The sequence below is a fragment of the Poecilia reticulata genome, linkage group LG14, assembly GCF_000633615.1.
Source record: "Poecilia reticulata strain Guanapo linkage group LG14, Guppy_female_1.0+MT, whole genome shotgun sequence".
Lineage (NCBI taxonomy): Eukaryota > Metazoa > Chordata > Actinopteri > Cyprinodontiformes > Poeciliidae > Poecilia > Poecilia reticulata.
In genome coordinates this window covers 14,703,068-14,726,306 of record NC_024344.1, presented here as the reverse complement: position 1 = coordinate 14,726,306, position 23,239 = coordinate 14,703,068, and the positions used below count along the sequence as shown (strand labels likewise).

The 23,239-nt window shown below is 39.6% G+C and overlaps 1 protein-coding gene across 1 annotated transcript in view; it reads left to right on the top strand.

The window, feature by feature from the left end:
- vax2 (ventral anterior homeobox 2) overlaps positions 1-19,033 on the top strand; it is a 29,811-nt gene extending 10,778 nt beyond the window's left edge. Inside the window, exon 3 of the mRNA XM_008427956.2 lies at positions 13,458-19,033. Coding sequence (XP_008426178.1) covers positions 13,458-13,955 — 498 coding nt within the window. The 3' untranslated portion in view covers positions 13,956-19,033. The remainder of the gene's footprint in view (positions 1-13,457) is intronic.
- The last annotated feature ends 4,206 nt before the right edge of the window (positions 19,034-23,239 follow it).

Sequence of the window (23,239 nt, the reverse complement as noted above, 5' to 3'; positions counted from 1 at the left end):
TCAAGTCTTATTTTTCGGGGTCATCTCATGAGGTTCTTAAAGTTTCCCCTGAATATGTGAATTAAAACATACTGTTCTTTACTTTTAAGGCTGCTCAATTGTTTTTTTTTTTTTTTGGGTGGGGGGGTTGCTCATGTTCATGCAGTTCCTTGTAGAAGTTTTCACCAGTCTTGTGCTTTGTTTTAAACTTTACATTTGATCAGTGTTGCATTACTAAATCAACAGAGTCCAGTTTAGTTTAGTTTAATTTCAGCACACACCCAGCTGTTCTGTGAAGACCTGAGAGTTTTAGAGAGGAGCTGCAGTGAGCCACAGCTCAGGTGGGAATATTATTTCTTGATAAAACAAGTGGTTGTGCTTTCCATAAATCAAGTCTTTCCGCAAGAGTGGCGAGACAAAAATAACAACAAAGAAAACAACATGTATCATTTTCCATCCAGATCATTTTTAGATTCTACTTTATATCCGTCTATCACATAAAAATCCAAACGAAATGGAGTAAAGTTGTGGTTGTAACATGGCACATGGAACAGTTCGAGGGGTTTGAATGCCGTTGGACGACCCTGCAGGTCGTCGGTCTATTTGTACTGAGAAGAGCCATTGAATTAATTGTCTGCTGGAGGGAACGTCTGAACAGCCTTCATCCTGCAGAAAGCTGCAGCCACGGTGCTCGTCAAATCATCTTTAATGTTTTATGTAAAGCTGACGGAGCAACCCTGGGACGTGGGCGAACGATTGTGTTTCTCTTTCCTCTTTTGACGGCTTTCAAGGAGGGACTTTCATCCGACCAACACATTTCTGCTCTTACGAAGACGTCTGTGCTGCGCTATAGCGCTCAGTGAGGGATAGGTCAAACTTGTCTTAAATACCTAGGCTAACCTTTGTTAGCTCACAGAGCTACTGAAATCACCCAACAAAAAAAGAGCCTGACAAAGGAACAATTATCTGAAACTGAATGTTATTATCAAAGCTTCCCCGTCTGTGGTAAAGTTTTCTTTTTTAATAACATTTACATAACTGCTTTATCTTAAACGTAAATCTTTTACGGCATCTGAGCTACACGTTTGCTAAAACTGTATTTTGTGCGATTTATAGGAAAGTAGAAACCGGAGAAGCTTTAAAGTTAATCGAGAGTCATGGTAGCTCTGCAGAGATCAGCAACTCTATTGGGAGGCTTTCTTTGAGTCTCTTGTGAAATATGGTGGTGGCAGCATCATGCTGCGGGGATATATTTAGTAGATGCGTGAGAGGCTGCAGAAGACTTGAGACTGAAGTTGAAACCAGACTGAAACCAGAGCTTCAGGCAGAAGAGTTTAGAGCAAAACAAATTCCTGCGCTACACTGGACTAGTCAAAGTCTGGACATAAATCCAAGTAAGAATCTATCAGGATCTGGAAACGGTTGTTCGGATTGCTCTCTATCCAGCCCTGTCAAGCTAACATTGGGAAATGTGGCTCTGGGAAATTTTTTTAATTTCAGATGAAAAACATTTTATAACCTCATATTTAATTTCCTCTGTTTTCACACCACAGCTTTGCTTTACTTTGTGTCGGACCAGAACATAAAATCCCAACGAAATACACCAAAGTTCATGGTTCCAACATGGCAAAATGAGAAAATGCTTAAGAGCCGTGAACAGCGTGCGTATAAAACAGCCGCAGAGCCAGCGATCCTTTCTAGGACAAGCTAACAAATTAAAACGCTGCCGTTTGACCTTTGTGGAATGAAATCTCAGTGTCCTGCAGCCCAAAGAGCTCGAGGTTGGCGCCGCCTCATCTCTAAAGATTTGTGAGCTGTTTTTGGCTGTGTTGAAGAGTTATTAAAAATGAAAATAACACACACACATTCACTTATCCAAACAAAACTAGCTGTACAAGCTGAAATCTATGAAGCCACTTTGTCCAGGATATGTTTTTGTTGTCCATCCATATAATTATCCTTTCACAGACAGATGTCACAAACAAGTCAGCCAGACAAAAATCTCTTTTATTATCAGGTTGTTTTACAACAAGCTACCCTCACATACATCCAAAAAAAATCTGATTTGGTTTTTTTATTATCGACTAGGAAGTTCATCTCCTTTCCTAAAAAGGAGAGATCATTTTGAAGATTTCCCTCCAGTCCTGACATGAGAACAAGCTGCAGTATTTTCTCCAGCCTTCACGTTATGTGAGTCTTTACCCTTTCTGAGAATATACTGCCAGGCTACCAGCCTCAGGGTTTATAAGCCCTCTAAATTTAACAGACCCCCCTATGAGCTGCATAAGATTTTCTCAGAACGGCCCCAGCATTTCTAGGAGAACTGATTAGTCAGAGCCTTTTATCTGTTCTGGTAGAGAACAGAACTGGATCTGGTTGCAGGGTTATAATGATGTGTCAGGGTTGTTGGTCTTAACGGTAGTTTTGTCAAACGGGGTAAAAATATGAAAAAGCTGATTTTACAGGCTGATGGTAGTATAGGATTGAATCTAGTCATATAAAAACTATTACATGGACTAATTAAAGGCTAAATACAGTCTGCTGCATTTAGCCGCTGATTTAGCAGGATATTAATTGGACTGTGTTACAAAGTGTAAGCAAACCTTTTTCACAGTTCAAGTAGTCTCAGAAATCTGAGAATTTAATAAGTTGGAAGAACAAACCAGATCATACTGAAGACTAAATTTTACATTTTTAGATTGCTAGAAGACTTCTTGTGTTGTTTCCTTTTGCATGTAGTGAAATCTAAAACTTCTCCATAAAAATCACCCCTTTCCCAGCTCAAAAGTCCAAAATACAATTCACTCAGCATATCATTATCTCTTATGTGGTTATTTAATTGGAAAACAGCAACATCAGTTGGATATCTCATCAGCATAAGCATTAAGACCAGTAAATGTTTCAGTGATAATAATAACACTGCTCCCAACAAAATTTAATTGCATGGCCTTGTATGTATGATGACAATAAAGTTAATCTAATGACTGATTTATCGTATCGTTTATCATTTATCATGATACATTTCTTATCATGATAGGAATTTTGATTTACTGTCGTCACGACACATTTCAGTTAACCACCCCAAACTTGTCCATGTTGTCAAGTTTGTTAGCTTTAATATTTTCTCTCTTGTTTGTTCAACAACAAATACCAATACATTTGAAATGCAGCTAGTGTTTTCAGCTGAGTGATACATTTTTGTGTGACTGGTGTCCAAAAGAAACGTATCCCAAATGGAAATGTTTGTCAAGAGCAGCGTTTGTTCAGTCACAGCTTTACAGTTGCATGAAAAAAGGGAATAAATAGTTTTTATCATCACTTTAAACATTATCACAATAGTACCAAAAATATCCTGATGTATATAAATACACTACCCACCTTTACGTTGGAAAGTGGACTAAACTCGAAGCTTTGAGGGACTCACTTATTAGTTACAAAGATTTATTCATTTTTACACACTAATATCACAATTTATTCTTTAATTTGTGCAATATACTGTTGGTCAAACAGATTTATTCACAGTATCACAGCCGTCTCCGTACTCTGCAACGCGACGCCCAAGGGAAGATGAGATATGTGTCTTGTACGTGTGAAAAGGCCTCATTGTGAGCATTGTCCACCGTGTCAGCCCAGACAGACGATGTCTGGCCACTTGTCTGGAGCACAGAGGACCCAACAGCGGCGCAAAGGCGCGCAGATGTGGGGGGCAGGCGGCTACACAGAGCGGGGGCTGTCCGCTGACACTTGGAGAGGAGAAAGAAACAGGAAGGGAGTGTGTCAGACAGACGGACGGAGAGACGGAGGGACACTCGGTGCCTTTGTGCGGTTCAGTCGCTGGACGTGACGCCGTGCGGCGTTGTGTGTGTGAAAACAGGAACTTTTGACTGACTCGATGATGGTCAGAAACAAACCACCTCTGAGGCGCTGATTATCTAATCAGTTGATTAGATAATCAGAGAAAACATAATAGCAATTAAGTCGTAGCCGAGTCCGTCCTTAATGACTCGCTCGGGCTGAGTCGCCTGGCTTCATCAGCCTCTTTTAAAGGAGCCAGGATAGTGTAATTTTCCTGACATGTGGAACAACGTGTAATCTTTCTTCTGATGCGGAAATAAGGAATCAGTAAAATTAGATAGGGGGGTCACACACACGCACGCGCGCACACACACACACACACACGCCTACACCTACAGAGGAACTTCTTAAACACAATTCGGGTGATGCAGTGGTGATTAATGATTTCCACTGTCAGCTCAACATACAGTCTTTTATTTTGAAATATCGAGGAGGCTTGACTGCGCAGGCCATCTGACCGGACAAACACTTGGTTTACTTTTCTGACCGTGGAGCTCACGGCTAAATATAATCGCTCTGCCGCAGCTCTCAGAAATCTTTAGGCTTGACTGAAATTTGAACTCGACGTTGTTCAGTCAATCTAATCTTGGCTCATGTTGCACAGCAATCAAATGAATAATTTTCTCTCAAGTGTGGAAATGTATTCCTGTGCTCTATGCCTTGCATAGCTACTTTTTTAAATTTTATTTTTTTTTACATTTTTGTATATAATCTACATAATTAGAGCAAATGCATAGTGTTTCTTGAAATAGTTAGGCCCAAACGTATTAATACTTTTAGCTGATTTCAGTTTGAAGTAATCTTTTAATTTCACTGATATTTTTTCTAATATTAATATTTTGGAGTCCAGATGAAAGATGATTTTCTAACTTCACAGACTTGAAGCTGAAGGTTTATTGTCAAAATACCAGTGGAAATATGCAGTTTGTCAAAATTACAAGACAGTTGTAAGATTTTTTTTCTTGGCGGTATAAATAATTTGTGTAATGTAATTGTTAAAACCTAAATAAAGTCAGAGAAAGCTTATTTTTGAAAAATTGTATCATTTAGTACAGCTACATAAACTTTTAGATTAGCTATTGGGGCCTTTGAAAGACAATGGACATTAATTTTATTTTTATTTAAGATATACATTTTTTGCGGCCTTCTAATTTCCAAAACCAAAAATGTCTAATAATGGCCTTGAATGTCAACAAGTGGTTTGATTCATGTATGCACTTCCGACTTTTTTGAAAAAAAAAACAACAACAAACACATACTTTATTTATTGCAAAAACAGTCATAACAATTATTAAAATTCTCTTGCAGCTTAGTTGAAGATGAAAGTTAACTTAATCTGATGTTTCAAGATCAAAAAGTGGTAAAAAAAAATAATTTTAACATAAACATTCCCGTCATCACACTGGACATTTGCCAAACGAAAGGACTTCCTCCCACGGTGTGTTCTCGCTTAAATTAATGGGAGGGTCTAAAAGTTATCAAAGTAATTTAAACAATTCCGAATATATTTTAAAAAATTATTACAGATTTTGGTTATAAGCTAACTAAAGTATATTTTAACTGCCCAAAGAAAATCCACATCGACAGAATGTACGACTTACAGAAATTCAACATAAATGGCCACAACAATACTATTCTTTTTTTTTTTTTTGTCTGAAATGCTTTTTGCTAAGAGCTCATTCTCAGTCTTATTTAAAAACACACAGAGTCCTAGTTAAAGTCCCTGATGAGTTTGAAAAATTACACATTTTTGATATCTGTGATGTTAGGGCATAAGGTTCAGTTTGTTAGCAGGTAGAAATTACTTACTAAGTTTTATTGTTTCTTCAAAATGCCACATTTGCTTCAGTTCTCCAACATTTTTTAATCTCTCTTTTCCCTCTCTTAACTTTCACGTAGAGGGAGTGTAGTCCTTCACTCAACCTTGTTTGTCCTGGTTTTGAATGGTATGTCCTCCTGTCTTTCCCATTTTGAAGAATAATGGACGTAAATATATATTTTAACTTGATGGAAGTAAAACGTTAAAAATAGTTTCCCCTCCATAACGAGTCTGTAATGAATCCCAGTCACAAATAATCATTCTCAGATCTAAAATACAAGAACACAGCGTACTGTTATTCAATGCTACTTTATTTTTATTTTTCCCACAAAGTCAAACAAATTTCCTAAAAAGATGGAAATCTGAGATTTGGGGACTGGTGACGTGTGGGGGCTGCATTTCCTGCATTTCCACTGGAAATGGAAACGACAGCCGGGCGACGTGAAAGAGAATCTTATTGGATGGCGTCCAGATGCTTAACTGTGTTTTTGGCAAATGAGCGGGCTGGCACAGAGGGACCTGAGCCACGTGGGGAGTGGACAATCCACGGAGAGTGGGACATGGGAGGAGCAGAAAGATGAGGAGAGAGGGATGAAAAAAGAGAGAGTAAAACAGAGAGGGAGAGAGAGAGAGATGGGCTTCATAACACTCCCAAGTGCTTTTGCACTAAGGAGGATTAGTCAGCCATATCTACCAGCCATTCAGTAAGACGGGGTTAACCCCCAGCTGAACCATGACCGGAGCTGCTCTGAGGTCTGGAGGTCAGTGAGAGCGCCATGACGCCGGCGACAGCGATGACATCGTAAAAAAAAAAAAAAATGTGTACACTATTTTAAGTTGACGTGAGGCTGGAGAAAACAAATGTATATCAGCTCAGGAAAGAGGAATGTTGTTGTGGGAGCTGCTTCCGTCAAAGTCGGACGTGTTTACAGGAAGCAGCGGCGAGGTGACGGCGAACCTCACAAGCAGCTGACGTCAAAGCCAGCAGAGCGCGGTTTTGTAATCGCGGCGCTGATGTAATGCTGTAGATTCACATTCCAAGATTTGACAAATGAGATCACAGAGCACTCAGCCAGTCCTTCCTGATACTATGATGGGCTGCAACAAATTTGGCCCAACGGTGGCAGAAATCCTAAAAACTCTCAAATATGATGAGATTTTATTTAATCCCGATTTAAACTCCAAGGAACAAATCGTGTAACAACTAGTGATCCAAGTCACTTCACAGTGCAGTCAGGGATGAAGGAAATATCGCAAAGGTAGAAAGTACATGAACAGCGTTCAGTTAAATTTAATTTAATTTCACAGATAAATTTCACAAAGTATTATCTCGAGTAATTTTACAAGACAGAGCAGATTTATATCCAAGATTATAGATCTAAATTTGACTCAGTCCAGGCTGATTTAATCCAGTAAAATTGTAGTTTTCAGATTAAAGTGCATTAAGTCCACTACCATACTCAATTCCCATTGATTGCGTCTCCTTGCAGTTTTCACACCACTTGAAGTTTTTTAAACCACAAACTTTGATGCAGTTCATTAGGATTTTATGTGATCAAATAGTTCAAAGTCAGTCAAACTGGACTGATGGAGAATTATTTTATATGGATTTAGATCAGGACTTGAACAGTACGCTTTGATCTAAACGTCTGGCTGGATGTTTAGGGTCGTTGTCCAGGTAGGAGGTGAACCTCCGCCCCACTCACTCCCACGTCGTTTTCTGCCTCTTCTTTGCGTTTGGCTCCATCCGTCTCGTTCATGAGGGGCCGTTAGTCTAAGGCAAAGACTTCAACCTCGCTCACGTCTGACCTTCTTTCACTGGTTCTCATACGTCTTTCTTTCAATGGTGGTTTTCTTTTCTGGTTATTTTCTAGTAGATTTCTAGGCTGCAGCAATTATTGTTTTGTATATTTTATACAAAATATACGAATATATTCAAAAAAGAGATTTTATCTCAAGGGACTTACAGATAAAATAAGGTTTAACCCTTCAAGATTGGACTTTGCGCCGTCGATCCAGCCAAATTTGCAGTACCGTAATTCCGCCACACGTTGGCGCTATCTGAGAAATTCCAACAGTTTCTGAAAGGGGAGATGTTGCGCTTTGCAGCCGATATCGGATTATTACGGGAATTTCACCCATGTCGTAGCAGGAAGTGGAATTAATCTGAGGACCGCTCTTTTAATAGACGGTAAATTGTGAAAATAACTTGCTAGATGTTGAAAGTTCCAGTTGTTGTGGATAAATGGGCAAAATGTATTTACTCACAGGACATTTAAAGAACTGTGTACAATTAAAATAAGGAAAAAATATCCAGGCACAGATTTGAAACTTGGGTCATAAAGGGTTAAAATAAAAACAATAAAAACGAAACAAATTGTCCCCTCTCTCTTTGATTAACGCTTTCACTGGCCTTGTTTGTGAGTTTCGATAAGAGGCCATGTTCTGATAGATTTTCAGTTGTGTCACCTTGTTTCCTTTTTGTGATCTTGATTCTATTGAGGACAGTCAGTCAAAAAAAAAAAGGCTGGAAATAAATGCACACCGCACTTTTCAGGTTTTCCTTTGTGAAACACTTAAAAACAAAATGTTATTTTCGTTCCTTTTCATTACGCACTGCCCTGTGCACAATGTCTATCGCATAAAATTTACTAAAAATGTGTTGCTTTACCATCCCAAAATCTAAAACGTTTAGTGGCAACTGATGTCGCAAGATATTGTGAAACGCTTGCACCCGAATCCTGAGCAAAGCATGCAGCGGCAGTAGAGATGGACAACTCCTCAGCAATTTATATAAATGTCTTCAACTTTTCTTGATCTCATTAATGAGGACCAAGGAGAAACCCTTTTTTATTGTTTCCTTTCCATGACATCTGTGTCCTCCGGTCGGGCACGTCCTGTTCCAAAGCTCCTGTTGTTGTGCCTGGTACGGTGTTCTTGGAAAAAGCGTTTTTCATTGCGCATGCCCGTCACATGGCTGGGATCAGTGGGCCTGAGCGGGGTCACGGCGAGAGCAGCAAGCTGCTGCAGGGGTCATTAAAAGTGTGAAAGAGTCACCCGGCGTCCTCGTCAAAGCCCGCGCCGACGGAACGCTGTATTTCACCGTAGGGTTTTTTAACACTTGGATCCTTCAGTTAATAATATGTTCTATCAGTGCCGCTTCGCTGTGAGGCGCTGGGAGGGGAAACGTTTTCCCTGTCCCATTGTTTTCTCCACTGCTCGTCTCTGGTTCAGTTCTGTGTTTTTCCAGGGCTAAGCAGGGTTTATAGGTGAGTTTTCAAACGGCCACTTGATCTGCGGTCCTGGTCTTGATCTGGCTTAACCTTTCTACCTCTGGCCCAGTTTACCAGCGAGTTCACAACTGGCCCAACTGGCCGGCGCGTAAATACCATCTTCCTTCCCATGAACTTGAATGTGCCGCCTCCACAAAACCTGCATCTGGTTCACAGGTTGAACTTCAAAAGTTACTGCAACGTCAGCAGGTAAAATGTTTTATTCGTAACGTCAGACGCAGTATTTGGTTGCGTTTTGAAAATCTGGGCCTGTTGCAATGAATCGATAAATCATTCGATTTCCATTTGCACGATTTATTGTTTTTCTCTTTCTACCAAAAAACTGGGTGACTGAAGTCTCCAGTCTGGTGCGTTGGTCTCAACCGGCGCATTTTTGAGGGACAGTTTCGTGTACAGAAACTTCATAATGTATTTTATTTATTGATTTGTTTATTTATTTTGAATATTTAAAATCCCTTATAGTCCAAATGTTAAATATTCATTAGGATTTAAAGTTTATTGATCTTTGAGAATGTACTCTTGCGATATTATGCGGTTGCCATTATATTACTTGAAAATGGTCTATAAAAACAACAATATTATCGTTTATCACGATAACTTCTGGGACAAATTATCGTTCAGCAGATTTTGGCGTAGCGTCGGCTCATATAGGACAAAAAAATACAGAGAGTAGTGAGAAATGGGGTTTGAGTTGCAAGCAATACTATCCAGAATTATTATTGCGATAGTTTGTTGTCGTAAAACCGAACACACCTAATCTGGTCCCTATTGTTTAATGCTTCTGTTTTTTTTCTCCTGTCTGTCAAAAGGAGATTGTAGTGGCATACGTTGCACTAACACGGCTAATGTTTTGCGCAGCTGGTATCTATTCCTTGTTTTTTTTTTTTTTTTTTTTTAAAGTAAAGCTGTAAATTTAGGGGAACCCTTGTAAGGATTTAGGTCTTTTTTATTAGGGAGCAGCAGGGGTTTGTCTAATGGCTAAATGCAGATTTGGGTTAATCTTTAAAATGCAGCTGTTTTCTCGTCGCACCTGCTCCCAAAGAGAAGGCTCCCGAATCCCAAAAAATACAGGAAACCCCACCGCACTGTTTCATCCAAGCAGCATGTATACGACCTAAAAACATAACAATGCAGATCTTAGGCCAAAAAATCCCCCTAACAACCTGCCAGTAGATTTAACTTGGCGTATTGTTTATTTTAGCATGTTGCGCCCTCGGGTTTCCCCGCCGTCCTCGGCGTTGTTGGCGTCCTCGCCGCAGCGCGAGCGGAGAAGGCCAGAGGGTGAAGCCCGGGGCAAACGCAGGTCACGCCAGATCCAGATCTCCCTCGGTAATCTCTGCCCCAGCTCTGAACTCTGGATCCCATTAACTGGGATTTATATGTAATAGTGTAGTTGTACCAAAGGCAGTATTGCTTTCTTTTCTGCTCATCATTTCCATCCGTGTAATAAAATCCCTGTAAAACACCATCAAGCCTTTTTTTTTTTATTCCCACTGATCTTTTATTTGTTTCATTCCCCCTGATCTCCCCCCCCCCCCCCCCCTTTCCTTTGGTAAGAGGCAGGAGGGCTGCAATGTGAGCAGAGGTCTGAGCCACGCCCTCCACGCAGGGATAAAGGAAAGGGATTGGCTGAGAGTTTTATCTGCTGTCAAAGCCTTTTATGGGATGTGGGTGTTCTGGAAAGAGTTGGCACATGAGGAGAATTCACGTTAAGATCTAAAGATGCAAATATAGGGGATTTAAATTAAAAAAAAAAAACATAGCATGGGAAGAGGTTTTGTCCCGCCTCGGGTGCCTCCTTCCTCCTCTGTTTCTCTCTGGGCTGTGCAGTAAGACTCACTGTTTCTGGTACTCTTCCCCTGAGCTGTGGGATCTTCTCCGATCCCATTATTTGCGCCGAGGTCTGTAGTCAAACCCATGAGCTCACTTGACCTAACTTCCTGCTGAGCCTGCCTTCACGGTGCGGTGATACGATAGTTTACACCTGCCAGCTTGATTACCAACCACACCATCGATCTCTAACTTTGTCCTTCGGCAGTTTACTGACCAGCTGGTTCGAACGCTGCAAGAAACAAAGGTCCAGAGTTGGGAAGCGACTCGTTGTCTGAGCCAAAATGACACACCGGAGGAAATTTAAGCAATAAAATGAGTTGTGAGGCACTGTTGCACTTGTTAGATTGGATCAGTTGTACCATCTAAACCCACCGACTCTAATCCAAAGCTCCAATCCTTTTAGCCAGCCTACCTACTAATTACAGCAGATTGCCCCTCCTGCTACATCCCTCTGAGTGATCTAATTTGGTACCGGCGCCGGTAAAACCTGAAGGTTACGATCTTACTCATACGCAGTCTTGTTTTTGTTTTTATCCTTACATCAAAAGTAGCTCTACCTGTCAATACAAATTTTAAACTGAGATTATAAAACAGTGAGTAGAGAAGTAAGCTTGCCGGTAAATTTGAGATTCTTATTTTGAAGCAATTGTGGGAGCACTTCCTGCACTATGTCAACATTAAAGAAAATAGATACATGGTAAAGAAAGAAAATAGAGTGGAAGACAAGATACAAACTATTTTTGACCAATTATAGTAGCTGGCTAGCCATTAGCTGCTAATGATGCTAATTTAGCATTTGCTTTGGGTCTAGCTACACTTCAGGGCTGTTTCATTAAGGGTACTCAGGCTGGCTGTGGTTATACTCAAAAAAAGCTTTAGCGTCAATTGTTGAAAGGTAAACACAAAGTTAATAATTAAACAATAAACCAGGAAGACATGCTAGCACCTCCTTGTGTGCCTTATACGTCTAAAGTAGGGAACTTGGATCTGGGAATTACATCAAACCCAACTTGATTTTTCTAAAAACAAGTTGGATTTACTATTTGATATGCTACATAATTAAGCTAGCTACTGTTAGCTTGATTATTTAGCGTATCAACTGTTAGCTACTGTTAAATTACTTGGAGCTCTGTTAGCCCAGTGTAGCCCAGTGTGTTTCTTTTCTTTTCTTTTTAAAAAATTTTTAAAATCATTTTCCAAAACAAGCTACATAATAGATGGGTTTCTCAGCATATTTCAAAGTTTTGTGCAAAAGGAAGTTCTACAAAACTGTGCGTGTGAAGGGTTTAAATAGTCAAAAGTGCAAAAAAAAAAAAAAGAAAAAAGAAAAATTTACATTTCAAGCTAAAGGTTAGTGACCATCTTTAACCGTATGGAAATCTGTCTTCCAGCAACTTAGAAATATCAGCTACTGAAAGGCATACTGTGACATATCCTTCAACTAATTATAAAGTATCAATAAATGACTATGTGGGGTTTTAAAGTTCTTTTTTATTTTCTTTTTTGTTTTATTTTGCGACACAAAAGATGATTGACAAAGTTCTTCTATTGTGCTATTGTTTCCAAACTGCCATATTTTTAAAACTTGGTACTTATAGAAGAGGTTCTTATTACAGAAAGCTTTAGAAGTATGAACAATACTAAGAGATTTTTTACTGTTACTGTAAATGAGCAAAAAAATAAAATAAAATCATCCTTACAGATGAGGAAAAAAAATGGGTTCCAAACTTTGTGCTCTTGTTTCTCTGTAAGTTGCGTAACACAATTTGAGTTCTTAGAAGCTAAAGTGCTTTCAGCAGTAATATTAAGTATTTTATTAAATACATTCAACAAGGGTATATGAGGACGACTAGCACAAAGTCTGCAGGGAACACACAGTTTGCTGTATCTTGGTCAGCAGTGGATACATTATTCATGCGTGTGATTCCTCTAAAGCCACCGAGGGTTTGGGCTTTTCGTCCGGCGACCTCCCGTGACCCGTCGGTGCCCTCCACTCTTCATCACACACATGCTATAAACCTACGCTGGGCTGCATCAATTAAACATGAAGGACGAGGACAGGTGGAGTTCACTGAGCTTTGAAGCCTCATACTGCTGGTGATGGTGGATCAGGACACAGAACTCTGAGGTTTTCGGTTGCATTTTTAAAAATGTATTTCTATCAAATGGAAATCTTTGGTATTGTTGTGGAGGTGTGCATTTATCGTGATATATTCCTTATCGTGATTACTTGAGTTATCGTTCTCAGCTTTACAATTGTTACTTTTATTTTTTACTATTTTCTCCACTTTTGGTTTAATGAACAAGCCAGTAGATATCAGTAAATTTGAAAGTATGATTACATGCAGTTACTTTGTAATGCTATAAATCATACTGCTTTACAGTTACTTAAAAAAGAAGCAATAAATGGTTCTTATCGTCACTTTTATTGTTATCAAAATAGTACCACAAAATATCGCGATAAAACTTTAAGTCCGTATCGCCCACTGCTACATTGATGTACATTTACCAAGATGTATGAAGCCTTTGTGCATTTAAATTGTGAAGCCAATAAAAACCTGTTAAGCCCCAAGACAAAAACGAGCCCAGCGTGTTGTTGGATGTGTAATTTCCCTCTGGAGGTTTTGCTCTGTTTACTCCCCAGTCCTCCGCTGACGTTGCGTGTTGTACCGTTGCAGGTGAAGGTCTGGTTCCAGAACCGTCGGACCAAGCAGAAGAAGGACACCACCAAGGACTCGGACAAGCGCTCCTCCTCCACGTCAGAGTCTCTGGCCACCTGCAACATCCTGCGCCTCCTGGAGCAGGGCCGCCTTCTGTCGGGGCCCGCCCCGCCCCCAAACTCCCTCCTGGGGCACCCGGCCCACCCCACGAACGGCTCCCTGCTGGGCAGCCCTGGCGGCGGCTCCTCCTCCTCCCCGGGCATCAGCAGCAGCACCTCGCCCAGCTCCCTACCCGGCGGGACGTTCGGGCTCTCGCTGCCGTCTCTGGGCGGCACGCCGTCTTCGCCGCGGCTTGGGGTCCCGCCGCCGCACTCCCTCTGCTTCTCCATGCCCCTGCTGGGGGGGGCCCATCACGAACTGACGTCCACCTACGGCTGCGGGTCGTCAGCCTTCGAGCCGTACATGCGGCTGGATAGGAAGGAGGCGGATCTAGGTGGGAAGAAAACGGTTTCCTAAGCGGACCTGAAGCGTGTGGGATGTGACTTCAGGAGCCTCATCCGGCCACCGGACAGGCAAAGAAAACCTGTGACCGGCAGTGACGGGGTCGCTCTCTGGCAGCATCATTTTGTGTACAATGATTAAAAAAAAAAAAGAAAAAAGAAAAGACTTGGTGAAAAGTGTTACACTTTGTTTTTGTTTTTTTTGTTGGAGAATTGCTGTGTTTGTTGCAGACAGATGTTTTTATCATCACTCTCTTTACTGTAGTTTTAAGTCACTTTTTGTCCAGTGAGTTTGTGTGTGTGTGTGTGTGTCTGTGTGTGTGTGTGATATTCCCCCCAGCCCCCCTCTCTTTATGGGCCTTTTTTTGCTGTTCAGGAAGGAAAAAAACAACAAAAACAAAAAATATACTTGACATGAATAATTTGAAGCCGTTCTCAGCAGAGACTGGAACAGGAGAGGCGTTGAGTTTCGGTTCCGGGTTCTGTGGCGAGGCCCGGTTTTCGCTTCAGCTGAGCTCAGTGTCTGGATGAGATGAGCAGTAATTACATCATACAGATCCTGTTCAAGTGGCCATGTTTGACTTTTAGTTAACGCGCCATCACCGTAGAAAAGAAACACACACACACACACAGAAAAAAATAATAATTGTAGCTTCTTAATATCAGTCTGTTTGGTGTCCAGGTGTAGTTTTTGTAAAATCGTTCTTTTTTTTTTATTTTTAAGTTATTATTTTACTTTGGTTGTGTTTGTGTAAATGCTAGGATCCAGACGAATGGCGCAAACTTGCAGTACATATCCAGGGCTGACAGTTGTGAGGAAGACGGCGGAAAGATGAAGCTGCAGAGCTGGCCGACGTTTCGCTCATCGAGGTCGCAGCCCCGAGAAAAAAAGAGAGACAGAGAAAGAGACGACCTCTGAACCCAGATTCAGGTTGATTCACGTGTCTCGCAGCTTCTCAGTCAAACTCAGAGAGAGAGTTCACAGACAGAAAAATAATCTATTTAAGGAGAATCAATCTGGAGGTTTTTGCTCCGGCTGCCTTTTCAGCTGCAGGCGATGAATCAACATGTTGCTCCACCGAAAATTCATCTCCAACATTCGTATTTGCTCGAATGAAAGAATACCCGAGTCCAAAGTTAGCATGTTTAGACTGCGCGTGTTTTGCTTTTTGCAAAACAGTAAGTTTGTGTCATTGTTTTTTTTTTTGTTCACTTTTTAAAATCCATAATCTGAAAATGTTCGTGGAATATTTGAGAGTAGGCATGGGCCGGTAGGAGATTCTCACGGTTTGAGTGAAAATGCTGTTTACACTAAAATGTAAGAAAAAACAAAACTTAATCTTCAAAGCAGGAAAAAATAATTATTCATGCTGTTGTTAAAGTAATCTGATGAAAGTAGTCATAATAATGTGAGTTCTTGCCTTTATTTTTGTTATTATGAGTCAAAATGGAACAAAAATACAGAAACCTTTGAAATGTTTTCAGATATTTATTGCCAAAAACAGTTTTCCTATTCTGATCCTTATTCACCTTGATCCAGTTATCAACCAGGCTGTTTCTGAGCAAATATGTATTAAAAAACATTGGAAAATCAACGCTTTGAATGCGACCTAAAGTCTGACTATATATACCAGTGCATCAATCCATACAGAGACTGGAGGTAAATATGGAATATTTCTGCCCTTTTAATGTTTTTAAATCACAGATTAGATCAATTTTAGTTTGAAAATCTGGTCCGGTTTGTTCATGTAGTGATGAATCACTCCAGATCCTACAACACAACAACCCTAATCGTTTTTAAAATGTAAAATCAGATCAGATTTTTACAGGAGTTTGTTTACAGCTGGGACTTCTATGCGAGGACCGGGCCACCTGTGAGTGATTCATGGCAGGAGAACTCGTTAATAATAGGAAGAGCAAAAAAGGCTTTTACTGTTGTCAGAATGTCCTGCAACACTGGAAAACGTCTCCAGATTTATCTATAAATGAAAAATTATCTGTAGTAGCATACTTACAAGCCTTCTTTAGTGGCTTAATTTAGGTTTTTCAGCTAAATTCATGTTTATTTTTTGTCTGCTGGTGACCAAAGGAAAATAATGTAGTGATTAAAGGAATAGTCCTGACTTTACTTTGAAAGGTTTGATGCAACGTTATTCTTTAAAAAGCTGGATTAAAGGCTCAGATACTGATGGCGAAACAGTCATTTTTATTGTGATCGTCACAAAGAAGAAGTAGCTGCGATGTCATTACAAACGTGCGCAAAACGTTGTCGATGTTTCGCTAATGTCAAGAAAGGCAATTTTACAATTTAAATAAGAAATTCAATTAAAACCACGTGCGAATGAATCTGCTCATGCGTTAGGTCATTAAAAAAACTTAATGACATCATCTTCCTACCACTTCCTGTCGTTTTCTTAGTTTTCTGCCAGTAGTAACATCCTGTTGATCACATGACTCACAATGTGGAAAAAGTTTCCGTTGCAGAAATGCACTCATTTCGATACAGGCAAAAAAAGTTTCCTCATCCTGAGGTAAAAACTTTTTATCAAAAGACGTGTTTGACATTTATTAAAATACAGTTTGTGAAATGATATGACGATGGAACAGCTACAGAAATTATGCCTGTTTGGTTAATCAGGGTTATCTTTTGAACTGCAGTCGCTTTACACGCTTGCTGCTCGTCGTCAACTTGTACTTTTCCAACTTTCTAACCGTAATAGTAACAAAAAGTGGGACTCTTTCAGTTTCCATGTTAACAGGACATTGTGCAGCAGCAGGTGAGGGAGGGGCAGGACACTAAACGCTCCATACAGCCAGAGAACAAAGCTATTTTTCTCCAATCATCCCATCTAAATGTTTTGCGTTTCGCGCCAATAGCTTAAGCTTTTTAAAGATGTACATGAAAACCTCTGGGCGTCTTGGTGAGCCCCGAGATGCTGCCTGGCCCATGCCTAGCGGAGATGCGTTTCACTGCATCACACAAACATCATTACAGTGAGTTTGACCTTGACCCTGCTCTTGTTTTCCATCTCCCATCATGCTTCACCTTGGCCCTTTCTTCTGATTGCTCTTCATTGAAAGCACTTTATGGTTTTTTCTTTTCACATCGCCAGCTGTTGCTTCATTCTTCAGCTTTTATGTTTTTTTTTTTTTTTAAAGAAGCAGCAGCCATTTATCGAAGGCAAAAAGAGAGAGAAAAATCTAATGTTTTCTTCTCTGGTTGGCATTTGGCGGCGGCTTAGTTTTAGAAAAGTCGATTTTCATTATTGCAGTCCCTCGGTTGGTTTTATAATTGACTGCACTTTTTTTTTTTCTTTATAATTGAATGATTTGAAGCTAAGCTGACCTCCGGGTGTTTGGGTTGGTGAAAATGACATTCATTGAGGACGCGGAGAGCCGAGGGAATATTGAAGGGACCACCTGTTTTGCGTTGTTTTTCTTTCTCACGAGAAGCAATTCATCCAGGTTTCCTTCTTGTCCAAATCAACCCGCGAGAACCTGCAATTTGCAACAGTTTGCCCTCAATTTGCGCGTGTCATTTGAGTTTTCATTCCCCTCTTCGCTCCCGTTTGTCATCACTTTTTCCTTTTGAATGTTTTTCCTTTCTCCTGTTGTGTGTGCGGTTTATTTTATTTTTTCATTTTATTTATTATTTTCCTCTCAGTCTGAGGTGTTTCTGCAGCATAGAAAAGGAAAAAAAAAAAAAAAATGAAGCAAACATCAGAAAGGTACTGCCGTGACATCAATTTGTGAAACACTTACGAGTGAAGGCAGGGCTCGTTTTTCCGATAAATTTCCCGGGGAGCGCGTGGAGAGGATCTGACCTCGGTGTGTCGGCTTGCGGGGCCTTTTGGCGCCCGTGTAGCAGTAGTTTGTAGCTGATGATTTCTGCAAAAAGGAGAAAAAAACAAAAAACGCACCAACTCTGGGCTCTTTGCAGCAGTACACCTGTGCTCTTGTCGAACACTGTATTATTTTCCATAAGCACCATCCATAATTCACACGCTCCTGCATCAAATATTGAGCAGTGAAACGGAGCTGAGAGGTCAGGAGGGCCTGCTTCTCGTGTAAAAACCGCCGCGCTCCTTCGCAGATTGTCTTTTACTCCACCCTTTTCCTTCGCAGCATCTGTTCTGGTTCTTTTTTTTTTTTTTTACATTGCTTCAGTTGCTTGAGATAATTGATGCAGAAGAATAAAAAAAATCAAAAAATTTCTTATCGGTAGAAACCTGCTCATTTTCAGTCTCGGATGCGTGGACAGCGTTGTAAATGAAGGAAAGAAAAGATGAAGAAAAAAACCACACACAGGTTAAGGCTTCGCTCACTTTCATGTTTTCTTCTCGAGATTCAGCACCGACTCCTTTTTATGTCATTGATCGATGGTGTTTTGTAATGTATATCTGCAGTTGTTGTATTGTGCGCTCAGCTTGGAGGCGGCGGCGGGAAAAGGTTGAGAGAGCGAGACGCCGCTTCTCCTCCCAGAAAGAACTGATAAAGCCTTGCTTCGGACTGGACAAAGCCCATTTCCTGTTTATTTATCTTCTCATTCCAGCTGAGAGGAAATGTTTTACTTTTGTCGTTTTTTTGTTTTTGTTTTTGTTTTTTTTTTATAGAAATGCTCTCCGTGATTCTTTTAGGTTGTATGAAGCCGTTTTAATTTCTCACGATCCAGAAGCCACCCAACCTCTTTTTATTTTTCTTCTCTTTGAGCAGTAAAACCTAAAACCTAAAGTCAAGCTAACGGCACCAGCTACTACTTGTGACAAACATGTACATAGATATAAATTTATATATAAATATATATATAAATGGGTCTTTGCACAAGTTATCTCTGTGTCTGCTCTGTGTGATTTTAACAGGAAAAAAAAAAAAAGCAAAATGTGGAAAAAAAGATTAGGCAAAAAAAAAACAACAAAAAAACAACTTTATATATGCTTTACAGTTCTTTGTCTCATTAACATTTTGCACTTATTTAAAGAGGCTTTCTTTGGTTTCTGGGCTGACGGAGCTGTTTTCACGCTCTGCTGAGATATTGTACAATATGTATATGTATTTTTATTCATATGCATATAAATATATGTCTATGTAATTTGACTCTGGTGTTCTGTCTGTTTCTTTCCACTGTCATCAAGGCCAGAAAAGTAAATTTGCAGCGATCTGCTCCGTCTCTATTCATTCCTCCTTTTTTTTTATTAGTGCGTCAACCTGCTGTAAAAACCTTTACAGTCTTCCTGCTTCTCAGATGGACATTTTAACCTCATTTTGCATAAAAGTTCAGTCTTTAAATCTATTAGGCACTCTTAGGATCCTTTGTGTCAGGATTATTTTCCAATTTTTATTTTATTTTCTTAAGGCATTAAAAAAAAGGTATGAAATGTTTTTTTGTACAATTTTTTTTTTAGGTGATCAATTGTAATTTTCTCTGAGTACAAAGTTTTTATTTTGAAAATACATCAGTAGTATTGTTCTTTAGGGGTTATCTGATGTCACAATATTTTTTTAACCTGCAAGAGTCGCCTACAGTAGAAGGAGGGACCGGGTCGGTCGGCATGCGTTTTTGTCTGTCTGCCATATTGGATTTAACAAAACTAATTTCTTGCATTTGCAGCTGATGGCCAGTAGTTGATAAAGTATTTTATGATGCATTAGTGTCCACTTCAGTGGTCTGTGTGCATTTCTAACTTAAAAATCCACCAGAAGCACAAGAAAATGGCTTTTAGATAGCTGTCCACTGTAGTGACCACTATGCATGAAAGAGTTAATTATTATATATTTTTGGTTGATGCCATCAGAAACTGCTGAAATGTGTTCAGTGCTGCAGAGTAAAGAGGAATATTCAACTTTCTAACCTCTTTATTCTTCATAAAGCAACATATAGCCAGTTGAAATAATAAAAAAAAAACCTAAACGTTTCACTGACGGCAGCTGAATTATTTCAGTTTTCTTCTGGAAAAAGTTTTTTTAATTTTTTGAAAATGATCTATCTGCTATCGCTCAAGTTCTTGTTGTGGAAAAGTTTCACAGAGAAAATGTGAGCGATTAATTTTTTAAGTTTGTCATAAAAAATGACAAAATAGGCATTTGTTTAGCTGCTATTTTTGTCTTTTTTTATTCAGTTATATTCATCTTTACCAACATTGATGTTAAATCTTAACGTCTCACTGAGACTTTTATTCAGATTTCACTCTAACCAAATCTAGAAGCTAAAAGTGGCCGTCGGGCACGATTTGTAGGAGATTTATAAGAAGCTTTGAAATAAATTCATATAATCACATGAATCTAGAAAGAAAATTTAAGATTATTTATCAGTTAAGCAGCACTCGGTTTTACCAAAATTCCCCGAGAAACCGTATTTGGTAAAAGCTTCAAAAATATCCCCAAAGATCCCAATTTGGCAGGATTCCCATCCAGTCTGGGAAATAAGGAAGAAGATTGGACTGTTTTCCAGATCTCAATAACTATAGAGAAAAAAACAGAAAAACAAAACAGAATGAATAAATAAATCAGGGATTCTTGCATGTCTTTATCACAGCCCCAATGAGGAGGATTAGCTCTGCAATGTTCAGAAGTTTATTTAGTAAACATGTCTGTAAAAATAAAACTATAAAAGTGGGTTAGGGTTAGGAAAAGTCTGGAAAAGTCGGGATATTTTGTTTTAAGAATGTTTAGAGATCGGGAGCAAAGCCTGGCGCTGTGGCGTCGCCACGTCTCCATGACAACCTGTGTATATTTTGGGAGCCATGACAGGAAGAGTAGCTTCTGTCACTCCTACCAGCACAAATGTAAAAACACAAAGAGTTCAGTGAACTCTTTGAACTTTGGGCCAATTAAACATTTCCATTTCAAAAGAGCCACTTTTAAACCCCCATAGTTACAAAGTAAAATATCCCCAGAAGCCAAAAAGAGGATAGATTTTTAATAAATATGATAGAAATTAAACAAAAACATATTTTAATTGTCAGATTGAGCTTTTACAGAAGAAAGAAAAAACTCTATTTTATAGAATAAGGCCAGCTTGGTGAACTCTTTACATAAATATTTAAAGAGAAGAAGGACACTTAGAGATAATAAGGACATAATTTGAAACTGAAACACATTGAATTGCTTTCGGTGGCCTTGCGGTTTTCTTCTGTTGCATTCTGCACATATACTGAATCAAAACATGCAGAAGAATCGCTACAATCAAAATGTTCAGGTGGGTCTGATGTTAAAGCTCAAAATCACCCTACACTCTCTTTAAAGCACAGCAAAAGACCTATAATGCTGTGGGCTTGTGTGCATAAACTATTTGAAATATGGGGACGTTTAAAATAAAAAACTATCTGGTGAAATCTCCTGGGAAGCTGAAAATGAGTCGTTAAAGACATGATAATAAACGTCCAGATAAAAAAGCTGTTCAGCAGACAAAAAACAAAACAAAACACAAACTTTATGCCATGGCAACCAGAGTCAACAAACCTAAATCCTGTTGAGAGCTGAGCTGAAGAAGAAGAGAGAGGAAGAAGAGAGATTATGCAGAGAGGAAAGGTCAAAGGTCGTTCTCTCTGTAGGCTCCAACTTTGTAAAATGTTATAGAAGAAGAGTGTCGCAAACATTATGTTGCACCAATTAGTAACAGCAAACCAATAACTGTGCCTATAATGATTTTTTTATTAAATAAAACATTTCCTTGTAACATAAAAATGTGCAAAAGTTAAAAGTTGAATTTTTCTACGCCAGTAACTGAGGTTAGGCAGTGGCATTAAAATGAACAAACTTTAACGTGTTTTACGGGCAAACTCAAAAGATCCTTTCTTAAAAAAAGCTTTTTGAAAAAGTATGTTTCGTTAATAATAAAAAAAAATAAATAATCAAATGAAATACGGAAATAAAATAGTTGAGCCTGGGATGTTTCATAACCAGAGGATAGTAAAGTTTACCAGCTTAAATCTGCCAACAAGACTGAACACAATGGATCAAATCTGTGGTCTTAACATCAGCAGAAACTCTCTGGTACCTTCAAAGAAACAAGGTGCGACTCTGGTGGAGAAAAACTAGCAAAGAACCTGGAGCTGTGAAGGCAACAAACTAAGCCGAGCCCTCTGACACACTCCCTCCCTTCAGCCCAGATTTTAGAGAGAGGCACCTCTTCACACCGGGACAATGGATCCACGGGGTGCCAATTACAGCGATTGGCACCTTTATTTGAGCGAGGAAGAGGCGAGCATAGCAGCAGAAAGAAGACCAGATGGGTGGCCAGTTTGAAAACACGATGGAGGGAACTGGAGGGGCGGCGGGCAGGGAGGAGGCGGAGCAGAGGAAGAGGCTGCGGCGGTAAACATCTCCTACTGAGGAATGAACTAATTGATTCTTTACAGCTCTTTCTGAAAAGGTGAGCTCCATCCAGTCGGAAACACAAACAAACAGAAGCGGTCTTGCCGTTTGGGTCGGGTCAGCAACATGACAACATCCTCCTGATGCTGGTTCCTTATCTGACAGGCGTCCAGGAACGGGACGGCGTCGCGTCTGTCGTCACACGAAGACAAAAGTTTAGGAACGATTCCTACATCCTCAAAACTGTAACCTGAGGAGACATGCAGGTAAACAAAAGGTGCAAAATGTTTTCCTGAACATGCTTCCTTATGAGAAACATGTTCTACAGGGAACACGTGTCAAACTCAAGGCCCGGGGGCCGAATCCGGCCCGCCGTAGCTTTTTCATGTGGCCCTTTAGACTCAAAATGACATCAATAAGTCCTTCCAGTTTTTAACAAATCTGCAAAATTCTCACAAAATAAACAGATCTCCACATTTTTTTCAGATTTTACTGTAAATTTTCTCAAAATTGGTCAGACACAGTTTCAGTGACAGCTGCCTCAGCCTTACTTGATGTCAATACTGTGTAACTGATACGGCGAGCAACAAAAAGTAACATTTAACACATTAGAGCAAATATAAAAATTCCTTACAAACGTTTCTAAATTGGCACCACAAAATCTGTAATGTGATTGCAAAAAAAATAAAAAACAAAAAAAACCCACTAAAACAATCAGAATCTTGGAAGAACATCTATTTATTGATCATTTAACAGTTTATTTGGTTTTATCAATACATTTTTTGGCATTCCGGCCCTTTAAGAACATTCAGATTTTTGATGTGGCCCAAAATGAAACTGAGTTTGACTCCCCTGACGTAGAACATGCAGCAAAAGTGAAAATAGATTCAGTAACAGAGGAGTAACTCTATGCATCAAAAACTTTAAAGCAATTAAAAACTGTTGTTGTGAATTTTCTCTTGGGATTATTAAAGTACATTGATTCAT